At 50.9% G+C, this 13,358-nt stretch overlaps 1 protein-coding gene across 1 annotated transcript in view; it reads right to left on the reverse strand.

The window, feature by feature from the left end:
- Positions 1-2,216: 2,216 nt before the first annotated feature.
- LOC137308698 (arf-GAP with coiled-coil, ANK repeat and PH domain-containing protein 2-like) overlaps positions 2,217-13,358 on the reverse strand; it is a 33,671-nt gene continuing 22,529 nt past the window's right edge. Inside the window, exons 11-14 of the mRNA XM_067977260.1 lie at positions 8,428-8,510; positions 5,984-6,177; positions 2,669-2,778; positions 2,217-2,331 (exon numbers count right to left, since the gene is read on the reverse strand). Coding sequence (XP_067833361.1) covers positions 2,217-2,331; positions 2,669-2,778; positions 5,984-6,177; positions 8,428-8,510 — 502 coding nt within the window. The remainder of the gene's footprint in view (positions 2,332-2,668; positions 2,779-5,983; positions 6,178-8,427; positions 8,511-13,358) is intronic.

Consider the following 13,358-nt stretch of genomic DNA (forward strand, 5'->3'; position numbering starts at 1 on the left):
TTATTTATTGACGGTGATGGTCTATTATTGACGGTGATGATCTATTATTGACGGTGATGATCTATTATTGACGGTGATGGTCTATTATTGACGGGGTGATGATCTATTATTGACGGGGTGATGGTCTATTATTGACGGGGTGATGGTCTATTATTGACGGTGATGATCTATTATTGACGGTGATGATCTATTATTGACGGTGATGGTCTATTATTGACGGGTGATGATCTATTATTGACGGTGATGGTCTATTATTGACGGTGATGGTCTATTATTGACGGTGATGATCTATTATTGACGGTGATGATCTATTATTGACGGTGATGGTCTATTATTGACGGTGATGGTCTATTATTGACGGGTGATGATCTATTATTGACGGTGATGATCTATTATTGACGGTGATGGTCTATTATTGACGGTGATGGTCTATTATTGACGGGTGATGATCTATTATTGACGGTGATGATCTATTATTGACGGTGATGGTCTATTATTGACGGTGATGATCTATTATTGACGGGTGATGATCTATTATTGACGGGGTGATGGTCTATTATTGACGGTGATGATCTATTATTGACGGGTGATGATCTATTATTGACGGTGATGGTCTATTATTGACGGTGATGGTCTATTATTGACGGTGATGATCTATTATTGACGGGTGATGGTCTATTATTGACGGTGATGATCTATTATTGACGGTGATGATCTATTATTGACGGGGTGATGGTCTATTATTGACGGGTGATGGTCTATTATTGACGGTGATGGTCTATTATTGACGGTGATGGTCTATTATTGACGGGGTGATGGTCTATTATTGACAGTGATGGTCTATTATTGACGGTGATGATCTATTATTGACGGTGATGGTCTATTATTGACGGTGATGATCTATTATTGACGGTGATGGTCTATTATTGACGGTGATGGTCTATTATTGACGGTGATGGTCTATTATTGACGGTGATGGTCTATTATTGACGGGGTGATGATCTATTATTGACGGTGATGATCTATTATTGACGGGGTGATGATCTATTATTGACGGGGTGATGGTCTATTATTGACGGTGATGGTCTATTATTGACGGTGATGATCTATTATTGACGGTGATGATCTATTATTGACGGTGATGGTCTATTATTGACGGGTGATGATCTATTATTGACGGGGTGATGATCTATTATTGACGGGGTGATGATCTATTATTGACGGGGTGATGATCTATTATTGACGGTGATGGTCTATTATTGACGGTGATGATCTATTATTGACGGGGTGATGGTCTATTATTGAGGGTGATGATCTATTATTGACGGTGATGATCTATTATTGACGGGGTGATGGTCTATTATTGACGGGGTGATGGTCTATTATTGACGGGGTGATGGTCTATTATTGACGGGGTGATGGTCTATTATTGACGGTGATGATCTATTATTGACGGTGATGATCTATTATTGACGGTGATGGTCTATTATTGACGGTGATGGTCTATTATTGACGGTGATGATCTATTATTGACGGTGATGATCTATTATTGACGGTGATGGTCTATTATTGACGGTGATGATCTATTATTGACGGTGATGGTCTATTATTGACGGTGATGGTCTATTATTGACGGTGATGGTCTATTATTGACGGTGATGGTCTATTATTGACGGTGATGGTCTATTATTGAGGGTGATGATCTATTATTGACGGGGTGATGGTCTATTATTGACGGGGTGATGGTCTATTATTGACGGGGTGATGGTCTATTATTGACGGGGTGATGGTCTATTATTGACGGGGTGATGATCTATTATTGACGGGGTGATGATCTATTATTGACGGTGATGGTCTATTATTGACGGTGATGGTCTATTATTGACGGTGATGGTCTATTATTGACGGTGATGGTCTATTATTGACGGGGTGATGGTCTATTATTGACGGTGATGGTCTATTATTGACGGTGATGGTCTATTATTGACGGTGATGGTCTATTATTGACGGTGATGATCTATTATTGACGGGGTGATGGTCTATTATTGACGGTGATGGTCTATTATTGACGGTGATGGTCTATTATTGACGGGGTGATGGTCTATTATTGACGGTGATGATCTATTATTGACGGGGTGATGATCTATTATTGACAGTGTGATGGTCTATTATTGACAGTGATGATCTATTATTGACGGGGGGTGATGTTCTGGTACTTACAGAGTGACGATGTCAGCGTTCGCTGTTGCCACGGCAATGCTGAGGGGGTCTTGCCCCTTCTCGTCCACTGCGTACTGATTGGCTCCCCTCTTGAGCAACAGGCAGACGGGGCTGGAGAGAGAGAGAGAGAGAAAAACAAAACACGGCATTGGAGTGGGCCGCAAATTGGATGGGGAGAGGACGTCCAACACCAATGCTTCTGTTCTTCTTTCTGCGATTGCTGACTCTCGTTGGACGGGGGCGTGGAGGTCGGGTACAGGGTCGCCCCGGTCGGAGGCCTCCCTCCCCATTCCACAGCTCGGGCGGTGCGCGTCGGCCGGATATTCGACTCTGTGGGGCGTCGCGAGGGGAAAAAAAATCACCCGAAACCCTTCCTGCCCTGTGCGTGTGCATGTGCATGTGCGTGTGGGGATTCGAGGCTGAGAGGGGCCCGGTCTCTCGTCCTTACCCTGTGTGTCCGGCGTGTGTGGCCACGTGAATCGCGCCCTGACCTCGCGCGTCCCTGTGGTTGATGTTGGCTCCGTTCTGCAGCAGGAACTCGCAGGCCGTCAGGGAGCCCTGCGGAGAAACGCAGCCGGAGAATATCCATTAGTGTGGAACTTGGACAGGTCCCTTAACGACAAAACATGAGATCTGAAGACAGTCAAAGAAGTTTTAAGGAGCGTCTTAGAGGGGGAGAGAGAGGCGGAGAGGTTTAGGGAGGGAATTCCAGAGCTCAGGGCCCGAGGCAGCTGAAGGCACGGCCGCCAATGGTGGAGCGATTAAAATCGAGGGATGCGCCAGAGACCAGGATTGGAGGAGCTCAGAGATCTCAGAGGGTTTGTAGGGGGCTGGAGGGGGGGCGAGGGCGAGGGCCATGTAGAGATCTCGGAGGGTTTGTAGGGGGCTGGAGGAGGTTACAGAGATAGGGAGGGGGGGGGGCGAGGGCCGTGCAGAGATCTCGGAGGGTTTGTAGGGGGCTGGAGGAGGTTACAGAGATAGGGAGGGGGGGCGAGGGCCATGCAGAGATCTCGGAGGGTTTGTAGGGGGCTGGAGGAGGTTACAGAGATAGGGAGGGGGGGCGAGGGCCATGCAGAGATCGCGGAGGGTTTGTAGGGGGCTGGAGGAGGTTACAGAGATAGGGAGGGGGGGCGAGGGCCATGCAGAGATCTCGGAGGGTTTGTAGGGGGCTGGAGGAGGTTACAGAGATAGGGAGGGGGGGGCGAGGGCCATGCAGAGATCTCGGAGGGTTTGTTGGGGGCTGGAGGAGGTTACAGAGATCGGGAGGGGGGCGAGGGCCATGAGGAGATCTCGGAGGGTTTGTAGGGGGCTGGAGGAGGTTACAGAGATAGGGAGGGGGGCGAGGGCCATGGAGAGATCTCGGAGGGTTTGTAGGGGGCTGGAGGAGGTTACAGAGATAGGGAGGGGGGCGAGGGCCATGCAGAGATCTCGGAGGGTTTGTAGGGGGCTGGAGGAGGTTACAGAGATAGGGAGGGGGGGGCGAGGGCCATGCAGAGATCTCGGAGGGTTTGTCGGGGGCTGGAGGAGGTTACAGAGATAGGGAGGGGGGGGCGAGGGCCATGCAGAGATCTCGGAGGGTTTGTAGGGGGCTGGAGGAGGTTACAGAAATCGGGAGGGGGGGCGAGGGCCATGCTTTTACATCGAATTAACAGCACAGAAACGGGCCATTCGGCCCAACAGGTCTATCCCGGTGTTTATGCTCCACACGAGCCTCCTCCCTCCCCTCCTCCATCTCCCCCCTCTCCCCATATCCTTCCATCCCTTTCTCCCTCATGTGTCTATCCAGCTTCCCCCCTTAAATCCATCTCCACTATTCCCCTCGACTACTCCTTGTGGGAGCGAGTTCCACATTCCCACCGCTCTCTGGGTGAAGAAGTTTAGAAACATAGGAAATAGGAGCAGGAGTCGGCCATTCGGCCCTTCGAGCCTGCTCCCCCATTCAATATGATCATGACCGACCCTCTATCTCAACACCATATTCCCGTTCTCTCCCCTTGACGCCTTCTGTGTCTAGAAATCTATCCAGCTCCTTCTTGAATATATTCAGTGACTGGGCCTCCACTGCCTTCTGTGGTAGAGAATTCCACAGGTTCACCACCCTCTGAGTGAAGAAATTTCTCCTCATCTCAGTCTCGGATGGCCGACCCCTTCTCCTGAGACTCTGACCCCTGGATCCAGACTCTCCAGCCAGGGATAAACATCCACCTTGTCAGAATTTTATACGTTTCGATGAGATCCCCTCTCGTTCTTCTAAACTCGAGTGAATACAGGCCGAGTCGACCCAATCTCTCCTCATGGGACAACCCCGCCATCCCAGGGATCAGTCTGGTGAACCTTCCCTCTATGGCAAGGACATCCTTTCTTAGGTAAGGAGACCAAAACTGCGCCTAATCCTCCAGGTGTGGTCTCACCAAGGCCCTGTATAACTGCAGTAAGACATCCCTGCTCCTGTTCTCAAATCCTCTTGCAATGAAGGCCAACATACCATTCGCCTTCCTAACTGCTTGCTGCACCTGTATGTTTGCTTTCAGTGACTGGTGTACAAGGACACCCAGGTCTCATTGCACCTCCCCTTTTCCCAATCTATCACCATTCAGATAATACTCTGCCTTTCTGTTTTTCCCACGAAAGTGGACAATTTCCCATCTATCCATCTGCCATGTTCTTGCCCACTCACTCAACTTGAAGCCTCTTTGCACCCTCCTCACAACTCACAATCCCACCTGGTTTTGTGTCGTCAGCAAACTCGGAAATATTACATTTGGTTCCCTCATCCAAATCGTTGATATATATTGCGAACAGCTGGGGCCCAAGCACTGATCCCTGCGGTACCCCACTAGTCACTGCCTGCCACACAGAAAAAGACCCATTTACTCCTACTCTCTGTTTCCTGTCTGTTAACCAATTCTCAATCCATGCCAGGATATTCCCCCCAATCCCATGTGCTTTAATTTTGCATATTAACTAACATGGAGACCAGAACTGTGCACAGTGCTCCAAGTGTGGTCTAACCAAGGTATATGGAGACCAGAACTGTGCACAGTGCTCCAAGTGTGGTCTAACCAAGGTATATGGAGACCAGAACTGTGCACAGTGCTCCGAGTGTGGTCTAACCAAGGTATATGGAGACCAGAACTGTGCACAGTGCTCCAAGTGTGGTCTAACCAAGGTATATGGAGACCAGAACTGTGCACAGTGCTCCGAGTGTGGTCTAACCAAGATATATGGAGACCAGAACTGTGCACAGTGCTCCAAGTGTGGTCTAACCAAGGTATATGGAGACCAGAACTGTGCGCAGTGCTCCAAGTGTGGTCTAACCAAGATATATGGAGACCAGAACCGTGCACAGTGCTCCAAGTGTGGTCCAACCGAGGTTCTGTACAAGTTTAACAAAACTTTCTTTCCTTCCTTCCCTCTCTCTCCTTCTTCCTTTCTCTCTCTCTTTATTCTTCTTCTCTGTCTTGCTCTTTCTCTCCTTCTCTCTCTCCTTCTCTCTCCCCTTCTCTCTCTCTCTCTTTCCGTTTCCTTCATTCACTTTCTCTCTCTCCCACTTTCTCTCACTTTCTCTCCCTCGTTCCCTTCTCTCGTTCTTTCCCTCTTTCCTTCTCTCCGCCTCTCTCTCTTTCCTTCCATCGCTCTCTCTCTCTCTCGCTTTCGTTCCCTCTGTCCCTCCCTCCACCAGACAATCGGACGATTAAAAAAAAAACACAGAACCCCGCCGCCGGCCATTCGACCGTGGGGTGCGTCGCGCCCCGGAACTTACCCCGCTGGCGGCCGCGATCAGCGGCGTGCGGCCCCCCTCTTCGCTGTTGGCCCGGTTGATGCCAGCTCCTCCTGCCAGGGCCTGGCACATTTCGGATAGATCACCTTTTCCAGCGGCATGATACAGGGTCAGGTCTCCTGGGACCAGGGGCAAGTCCCCTGATTGTTCACTTCCGTCGTGAATCATCGCAGTCCCTGGACAGGGCGGGAGAAGGGGAAAGAGTCACTCTCATCGGTTCTCGTCACTGACTGCTGTCTCTCAGTCCCCTCTCTCTCAGGGAGATATCTGTACACTGACTGGTGTCTCTCAGTCCCCTCTCTCTCAGGGAGATATCTGTACACTGACTGGTGTCTCTCAGTCCCTCTCTCTCAGGGAGATATCTGTACACTGACTGGTGTCTCTCAGTCCCCTCTCTCTCAGGGAGATATCTGTACACTGACTGGTGTCTCTCAGTCCCTCTCCCTCAGGGAGATATCTGTACACTGACTGGTGTCTCTCAGTCCCCTCTCTCTCAGGGAGATATCTGTACACTGACTGGTGTCTCTCAGTCCCTCTCTCTCTCAGGGAGATATCTGTACACTGACTGGTGTCTCTCAGTCCCCTCTCTCTCGGGGAGATATCTGTACACTGACTGGTGTCTCTCAGTCCCCTCTCTCTCAGGGAGATATCTGTACACTGACTAGTGTCTCTCAGTCCCCTCTCTCTCAGGGAGATATCTGTACACTGACTGGTGTCTCTCAGTCCCCTCTCTCTCAGGGAGATATCTGTACACTGACTGGTGTCTCTCAGTCCCCTCTCTCTCAGGGAGATATCTGTACACTGACTGGTGTCTCTCAGTCCCCTCTTTCTCAGGGAGATATCTGTACACTGACTGGTGTCTCTCAGTCCCCTCTCTCTCAGGGAGATATCTGTACACTGACTGGTGTCTCTCAGTCCCTCTCCCTCAGGGAGATATCTGTACACTGACTGGTGTCTCTCAGTCCCCTCTCTCTCAGGGAGATATCTGTACACTGACTGGTGTCTCTCAGTCCCTCTCTCTCTCAGGGAGATATCTGTACACTGACTGGTGTCTCTCAGTCCCCTCTCTCTCGGGGAGATATCTGTACACTGACTGGTGTCTCTCAGTCCCCTCTCTCTCAGGGAGATATCTGTACACTGACTAGTGTCTCTCAGTCCCCTCTCTCTCAGGGAGATATCTGTACACTGACTGGTGTCTCTCAGTCCCCTCTCTCTCAGGGAGATATCTGTACACTGACTGGTGTCTCTCAGTCCCCTCTCTCTCAGGGAGATATCTGTACACTGACTGGTGTCTCTCAGTCCCCCCTCTCTCAGGGAGATATCTGTACACTGACCGGTGTCTCTCAGTCCCCTCTCTCTCAGGGAGATATCTGTACACTGACTGGTGTCTCTCAGTCCTCTCTCTCTCAGGGAGATATCTGTACACTGACCGGTGTCTCTCAGTCCCCTCTCTCTCAGGGAGATATCTGTACACTGACTGGTGTCTCTCAGTCTCCCCTCTCTCAGGGAGATATCTGTACACTGACTGGTGTCTCTCAGTCCCCTCTCTCTCAGGGAGATATCTGTACACTCACTGGTGTCTCTCAGTCCCCTCTCTCTCAGGGAGATAACTGTACACTGACTGGTGTCTCTCAGTCCCCTCTCTCTCAGGGAGATATCTGTACACTGACTGGTGTCTCTCAGTCCCCTCTCTCTCAGGGAGATATCTGTACACTGACTGGTGTCTCTCAGTCCTCTCTCTCAGGGAGTTATCTGTACACTGACTGGTGTCTCTCAGTCCCCTCTCTCTCAGGGAGATATCTGTACACTGACTGGTGTCTCTCAGTCCCCTCTCTCTCAGGGAGATATCTGTACACTGACTGGTGTCTCTCAGTCCTCTCTCTCTCAGGGAGTTATCTGTACACTGACTGGTGTCTCTCAGTCCCCTCTCTCTCTCAGGGAGATATCTGTACACTGACTGGTGTCTCTCAGTCCCCCCTCTCTCAGGGAGATATCTGTACACTGACCGGTGTCTCTCAGTCCCCTCTCTCTCAGGGAGATATCTGTACACTGACTGGTGTCTCTCAGTCCTCTCTCTCTCAGGGAGATATCTGTACACTGACCGGTGTCTCTCAGTCCCCTCTCTCTCAGGGAGATATCTGTACACTGACCGGTGTCTCTCAGTCCCTCTCCCTCAGGGAGATATCTGTACACTGACTGGTGTCTCTCAGTCCCTCTCTCTCAGGGAGATATCTGTACACTGACTGGTGTCTCTCAGTCCCTCTCTCTCAGGGAGATATCTGTACACCGACTGGTGTCTCTCAGTCCCCTCTCTCTCTCAGGGAGATATCTGTACACTGACTGGTGTCTCTCAGTCCTCTCTCTCTCTCAGGGAGATATCTGTACACTGACTGGTGTCTCTCAGTCCCTCTCTCTTGTGATGTTACCTGAGCAGGAATCAGGAGATGGAACTTTTCTCAGGAATCTCTTCTCCACATACTTGGCTTTTATCCACAACTCTTTCTCTTGCCTGGAATCGTTAAAACAATCTGCGTTAGTTACCCACGTCTACACTGTCCCGTCAAACACTCCCGGGGCAGGTACAGGGTTAGATACAGAGTAAAGCTCCCTCTACACTGTCCCATCAAACACTCCCAGGGCAGGTACAGGGTTCGATACAGAGTAAAGCTCCCTCTGCACCGTCCCATCAAACACTCCCAGGGCAGGTACAGGGTTCGATACAGAGTAAAGCTCCCTCTACACTGTCCCATCAAACACTCCCAGGGGCAGGTACAGGGTTAGATACAGAGTAAAGCTCCCTCTACACTGTCCCGTCAAACACTCCCAGGGCAGGTACAGGGTTAGATACAGAGTAAAGCTCCCTCTACACTGTCCCGTCAAACACTCCCAGGGCAGGTACAGGGTTAGATACAGAGTAAAGCTCCCTCTGCACCGTCCCATCAAACACTCCCAGGGCAGGTACAGGGTTAGATACAGAGTAAAGCTCCCTCTACACTGTCCCATCAAACACTCCCAGGGCAGGTTAGGGGGTGAGATACAGAGTAAAGCTCCCTCTACACTGTCCCATCAAACACTCCCAGGGGCAGGTACAGGGTTAGATACAGAGTAAAGCTCCCTCCACACTGTCCCATCAAACACTCCCAGGGGCAGGTACAGGGTTAGATACAGAGTAAAGCTCCCTCCACACTGTCCCATCAAACACTCCCAGGGGCAGGTACAGGGTTAGATACAGAGTAAAGCTCCCTCTACACTGTCCCGTCAAACACTCCCAGGGCAGGGACAGGGTTAGATACAGAGTAAAGCTCCCTCTACACTGTCCCGTCAAACACTCCCAGGGCAGGTACAGGGTTAGATACAGAGTAAAGCTCCCTCCACACTGTCCCATCAAACACTCCCAGGGCAGGTACATCACGGGTTAGATACAGAGTAAAGCTCCCTCTGCACTGTCCCATCAAACACTCCCAGGGGCAGGTACAGGGTTGGATACAGAGTAAAGCTCCCTCTGCACCGTCCCATCAAACACTCCCAGGGCATGTACAGGGTTAGATACAGAGTAAAGCTCCCTCTGCACCGTCCCATCAAACACTCCCAGGGCATGTACAGGGTTAGATACAGAGTAAAGCTCCCTCTACACTGTCCCATCAAACACTCCCAGGGGCAGGTACAGGGTTGGATACAGAGTAAAGCTCCCTCTACACTGTCCCATCAAACACTCCCAGGGCAGGTTAGGGGGTTAGATACAGAGTAAAGCTCCCTCTACACTGTCCCATCAAACACTCCCAGGGGCAGGTACAGGGTTAGATACAGAGTAAAGCTCCCTCTACACTGTCCCATCAAACACTCCCAGGGGCAGGTACAGGGTTAGATACAGAGTAAAGCTCCCTCTACACTGTCCCATCAAACACTCCCAGGGCAGGTACAGGGTTAGATACAGAGTAAAGCTCCCTCTACACTGTCCCATCAAACACTCCCGGGGTCAGGTACAGGGTTAGATACAGAGTAAAGCTCCCTCTACACTGTCCCATCAAACACACCCAGGGCAGGTACAGGGTTAGATACAGAGTAAAGCTCCCTCTACACCGTCCCATCAAACACTCCCAGGGGCAGGTACAGGGTTAGATACAGAGTAAAGCTCCCTCTACACTGTCCCGTCAAACACTCCCAGGGCAGGTACAGGGTTAGATACAGAGTAAAGCTCCCTCTACACTGTCCCATCAAACACTCCCAGGGGCAGGTACAGGGTTAGATACAGAGTAAAGCTCCCTCGACACTGTCCCGTCAAACACTCCCAGGGCAGGTACAGGGTTAGATACAGAGTAAAGCTCCCTCTACACCGTCCCATCAAACACTCCCAGGGGCAGGTACAGGGTTAGATACAGAGTAAAGCTCCCTCTACACTGTCCCATCAAACACTCCCAGGGGCAGGTACAGGGTTAGATACAGAGTAAAGCTCCCTCTACACTGTCCCATCAAACACTCCCAGGGTCAGGTACAGGGTTAGATACAGAGTAAAGCTCCCTCTGCACTGTCCCATCAAACACTCCCAGGGCAGGTACAGGGTTAGATACAGAGTAAAGCTCCCTCTGCACTGTCCCATCAAACACTCCCAGGGCAGGTACAGGGTTAGATACAGAGTAAAGCTCCCTCTGCACTGTCCCATCAAACACTCCCAGGGCAGGTACAGGGTTAGATACAGAGTAAAGCTCCCTCCACACTGTCCCATCAAACACTCCCAGGGCAGGTACAGGGTTAGATACAGAGTAAAGCTCCCTCTACACTGTCCCATCAAACACTCCCAGGGCAGGTACAGGGTTAGATACAGAGTAAAGCTCCCTCTACACTGTCCCATCAAACACTCCCAGGGCAGGTACAGGGTTAGATACAGAGTAAAGCTCCCTCTACACTGTCCCGTCAAACACTCCCAGGGCAGGTACAGGGTTAGATACAGAGTAAAGCTCCCTCTACACTGTCCCATCAAACACTCCCAGGGGCAGGTACAGGGTTAGATACAGAGTAAAGCTCCCTCTACACTGTCCCGTCAAACACTCCCAGGGCAGGTACAGGGTTAGATACAGAGTAAAGCTCCCTCTACACTGTCCCATCAAACACTCCCAGGGCAGGTACAGGGTTAGATACAGAGTAAAGCTCCCTCTACACCGTCCCATCAAACACTCCCAGGGCAGGTACAGGGTTAGATACAGAGTAAAGCTCCCTCTACACTGTCCCATCAAACACTCCCAGGGCAGGTACAGGGTTAGGTACAGAGTAAAGCTCCCTCTACACTGTCCCATCAAACACTCCCAGGGCAGGTACACGGTTAGATACAGAGTAAAGCTCCCTCTACACTGTCCCATCAAACACTCCCAGGGCAGGTACAGGGTTAGATACAGAGTAAAGCTCCCTCTACACTGTCCCATCAAACACTCCCAGGGCAGGTACAGGGTTAGATACAGAGTAAAGCTCCCTCTACACTGTCCCATCAAACACTCCCGGGGTCAGGTACAGGGTTAGATGCAGAGTAAAGCTCCCTCGACACTGTCCCATCAAACACACCCAGGGCAGGTACAGGGTTAGATACAGAGTAAAGCTCCCTCTACACCGTCCCATCAAACACTCCCAGGGCAGGTACAGGGTTAGATACAGAGTAAAGCTCCCTCTACACCGTCCCATCAAACACTCCCAGGGCAGGTACAGGGTTCGATACAGAGTAAAGCTCCCTCTGCACCGTCCCATCAAACACTCCCAGGGCAGGTACAGGGTTAGATACAGAGTAAAGCTCCCTCTACACTGTCCCGTCAAACACTCCCAGGGCAGGTTAGGGGGTGAGATACAGAGTAAAGCTCCCTCTACACTGTCCCATCAAACACTCCCAGGGGCAGGTACAGGGTTAGATACAGAGTAAAGCTCCCTCTACACTGTCCCATCAAACACTCCCAGGGGCAGGTACAGGGTTAGATACAGAGTAAAGCTCCCTCCACACTGTCCCATCAAACACTCCCAGGGGCAGGTACAGGGTTAGATACAGAGTAAAGCTCCCTCTACACTGTCCCGTCAAACACTCCCAGGGCAGGTACAGGGTTAGATACAGAGTAAAGCTCCCTCTGCACCGTCCCATCAAACACTCCCAGGGCATGTACAGGGTTAGATACAGAGTAAAGCTCCCTCTACACTGTCCCATCAAACACTCCCAGGGGCAGGTACAGGGTTAGATACAGAGTAAAGCTCCCTCTACACTGTCCCATCAAACACTCCCAGGGCAGGTTAGGGGGGTAGATACAGAGTAAAGCTCCCTCTACACTGTCCCATCAAACACTCCCAGGGGCAGGTACAGGGTTAGATACAGAGTAAAGCTCCCTCTACACTGTCCCGTCAAACACTCCCAGGGCAGGTACAGGGTCAGATACAGAGTAAAGCTCCCTCTGCACTGTCCCATCAAACACTCCCAGGGCAGGTACAGGGTTAGATACAGAGTAAAGCTCCCTCTGCACTGTCCCATCAAACACTCCCAGGGTCAGGTACAGGGTTAGATACAGAGTAAAGCTCCCTCTGCACTGTCCCATCAAACACTCCCAGGGCAGGTACAGGGTTAGATACAGAGTAAAGCTCCCTCTACACTGTCCCATCAAACACTCCCAGGGCAGGTACAGGGTTAGATACAGAGTAAAGCTCCCTCTACACTGTCCCATCAAACACTCCCAGGGCAGGTACAGGGTTAGATACAGAGTAAAGCTCCCTCTACACTGTCCCATCAAACACTCCCAGGGCAGGAACAGGGTTAGATACAGAGTAAAGCTCCCTCTGCACTGTCCCATCAAACACTCCCAGGGCAGGTACAGGGTTAGATACAGAGTAAAGCTCCCTCTACACTGTCCCATCAAACACTCCCAGGGGCAGGTACAGGGTTAGATGCAGAGTAAAGCTCCCTCTACACTGTCCCGTCAAACACTCCCAGGGCAGGTACAGGGTTAGATACAGAGTAAAGCTCCCTCTACACTGTCCCATCAAACACTCCCAGGGCAGGTACAGGGTTAGATACAGAGTAAAGCTCCCTCTACACCGTCCCATCAAACACTCCCAGGGCAGGTACAGGGTTAGATACAGAGTAAAGCTCCCTCTACACTGTCCCATCAAACACTCCCAGGGCAGGTACAGGGTTAGGTACAGAGTAAAGCTCCCTCTACACTGTCCCGTCAAACACTCCCAGGGCAGGTACAGGGTTAGATACAGAGTAAAGCTCCCTCTACACTGTCCCATCAAACACTCCCAGGGCAGGTACAGGGTTAGATACAGAGTAAAGCTCCCTCTACACCGTCCCATCAAACACTCCCAGGGCAGGTACAGGGTTAGATACAGAGTA

The sequence above is a fragment of the Heptranchias perlo genome, unplaced genomic scaffold, assembly GCF_035084215.1.
Source record: "Heptranchias perlo isolate sHepPer1 unplaced genomic scaffold, sHepPer1.hap1 HAP1_SCAFFOLD_1377, whole genome shotgun sequence".
Classification (NCBI taxonomy): domain Eukaryota; kingdom Metazoa; phylum Chordata; class Chondrichthyes; order Hexanchiformes; family Hexanchidae; genus Heptranchias; species Heptranchias perlo.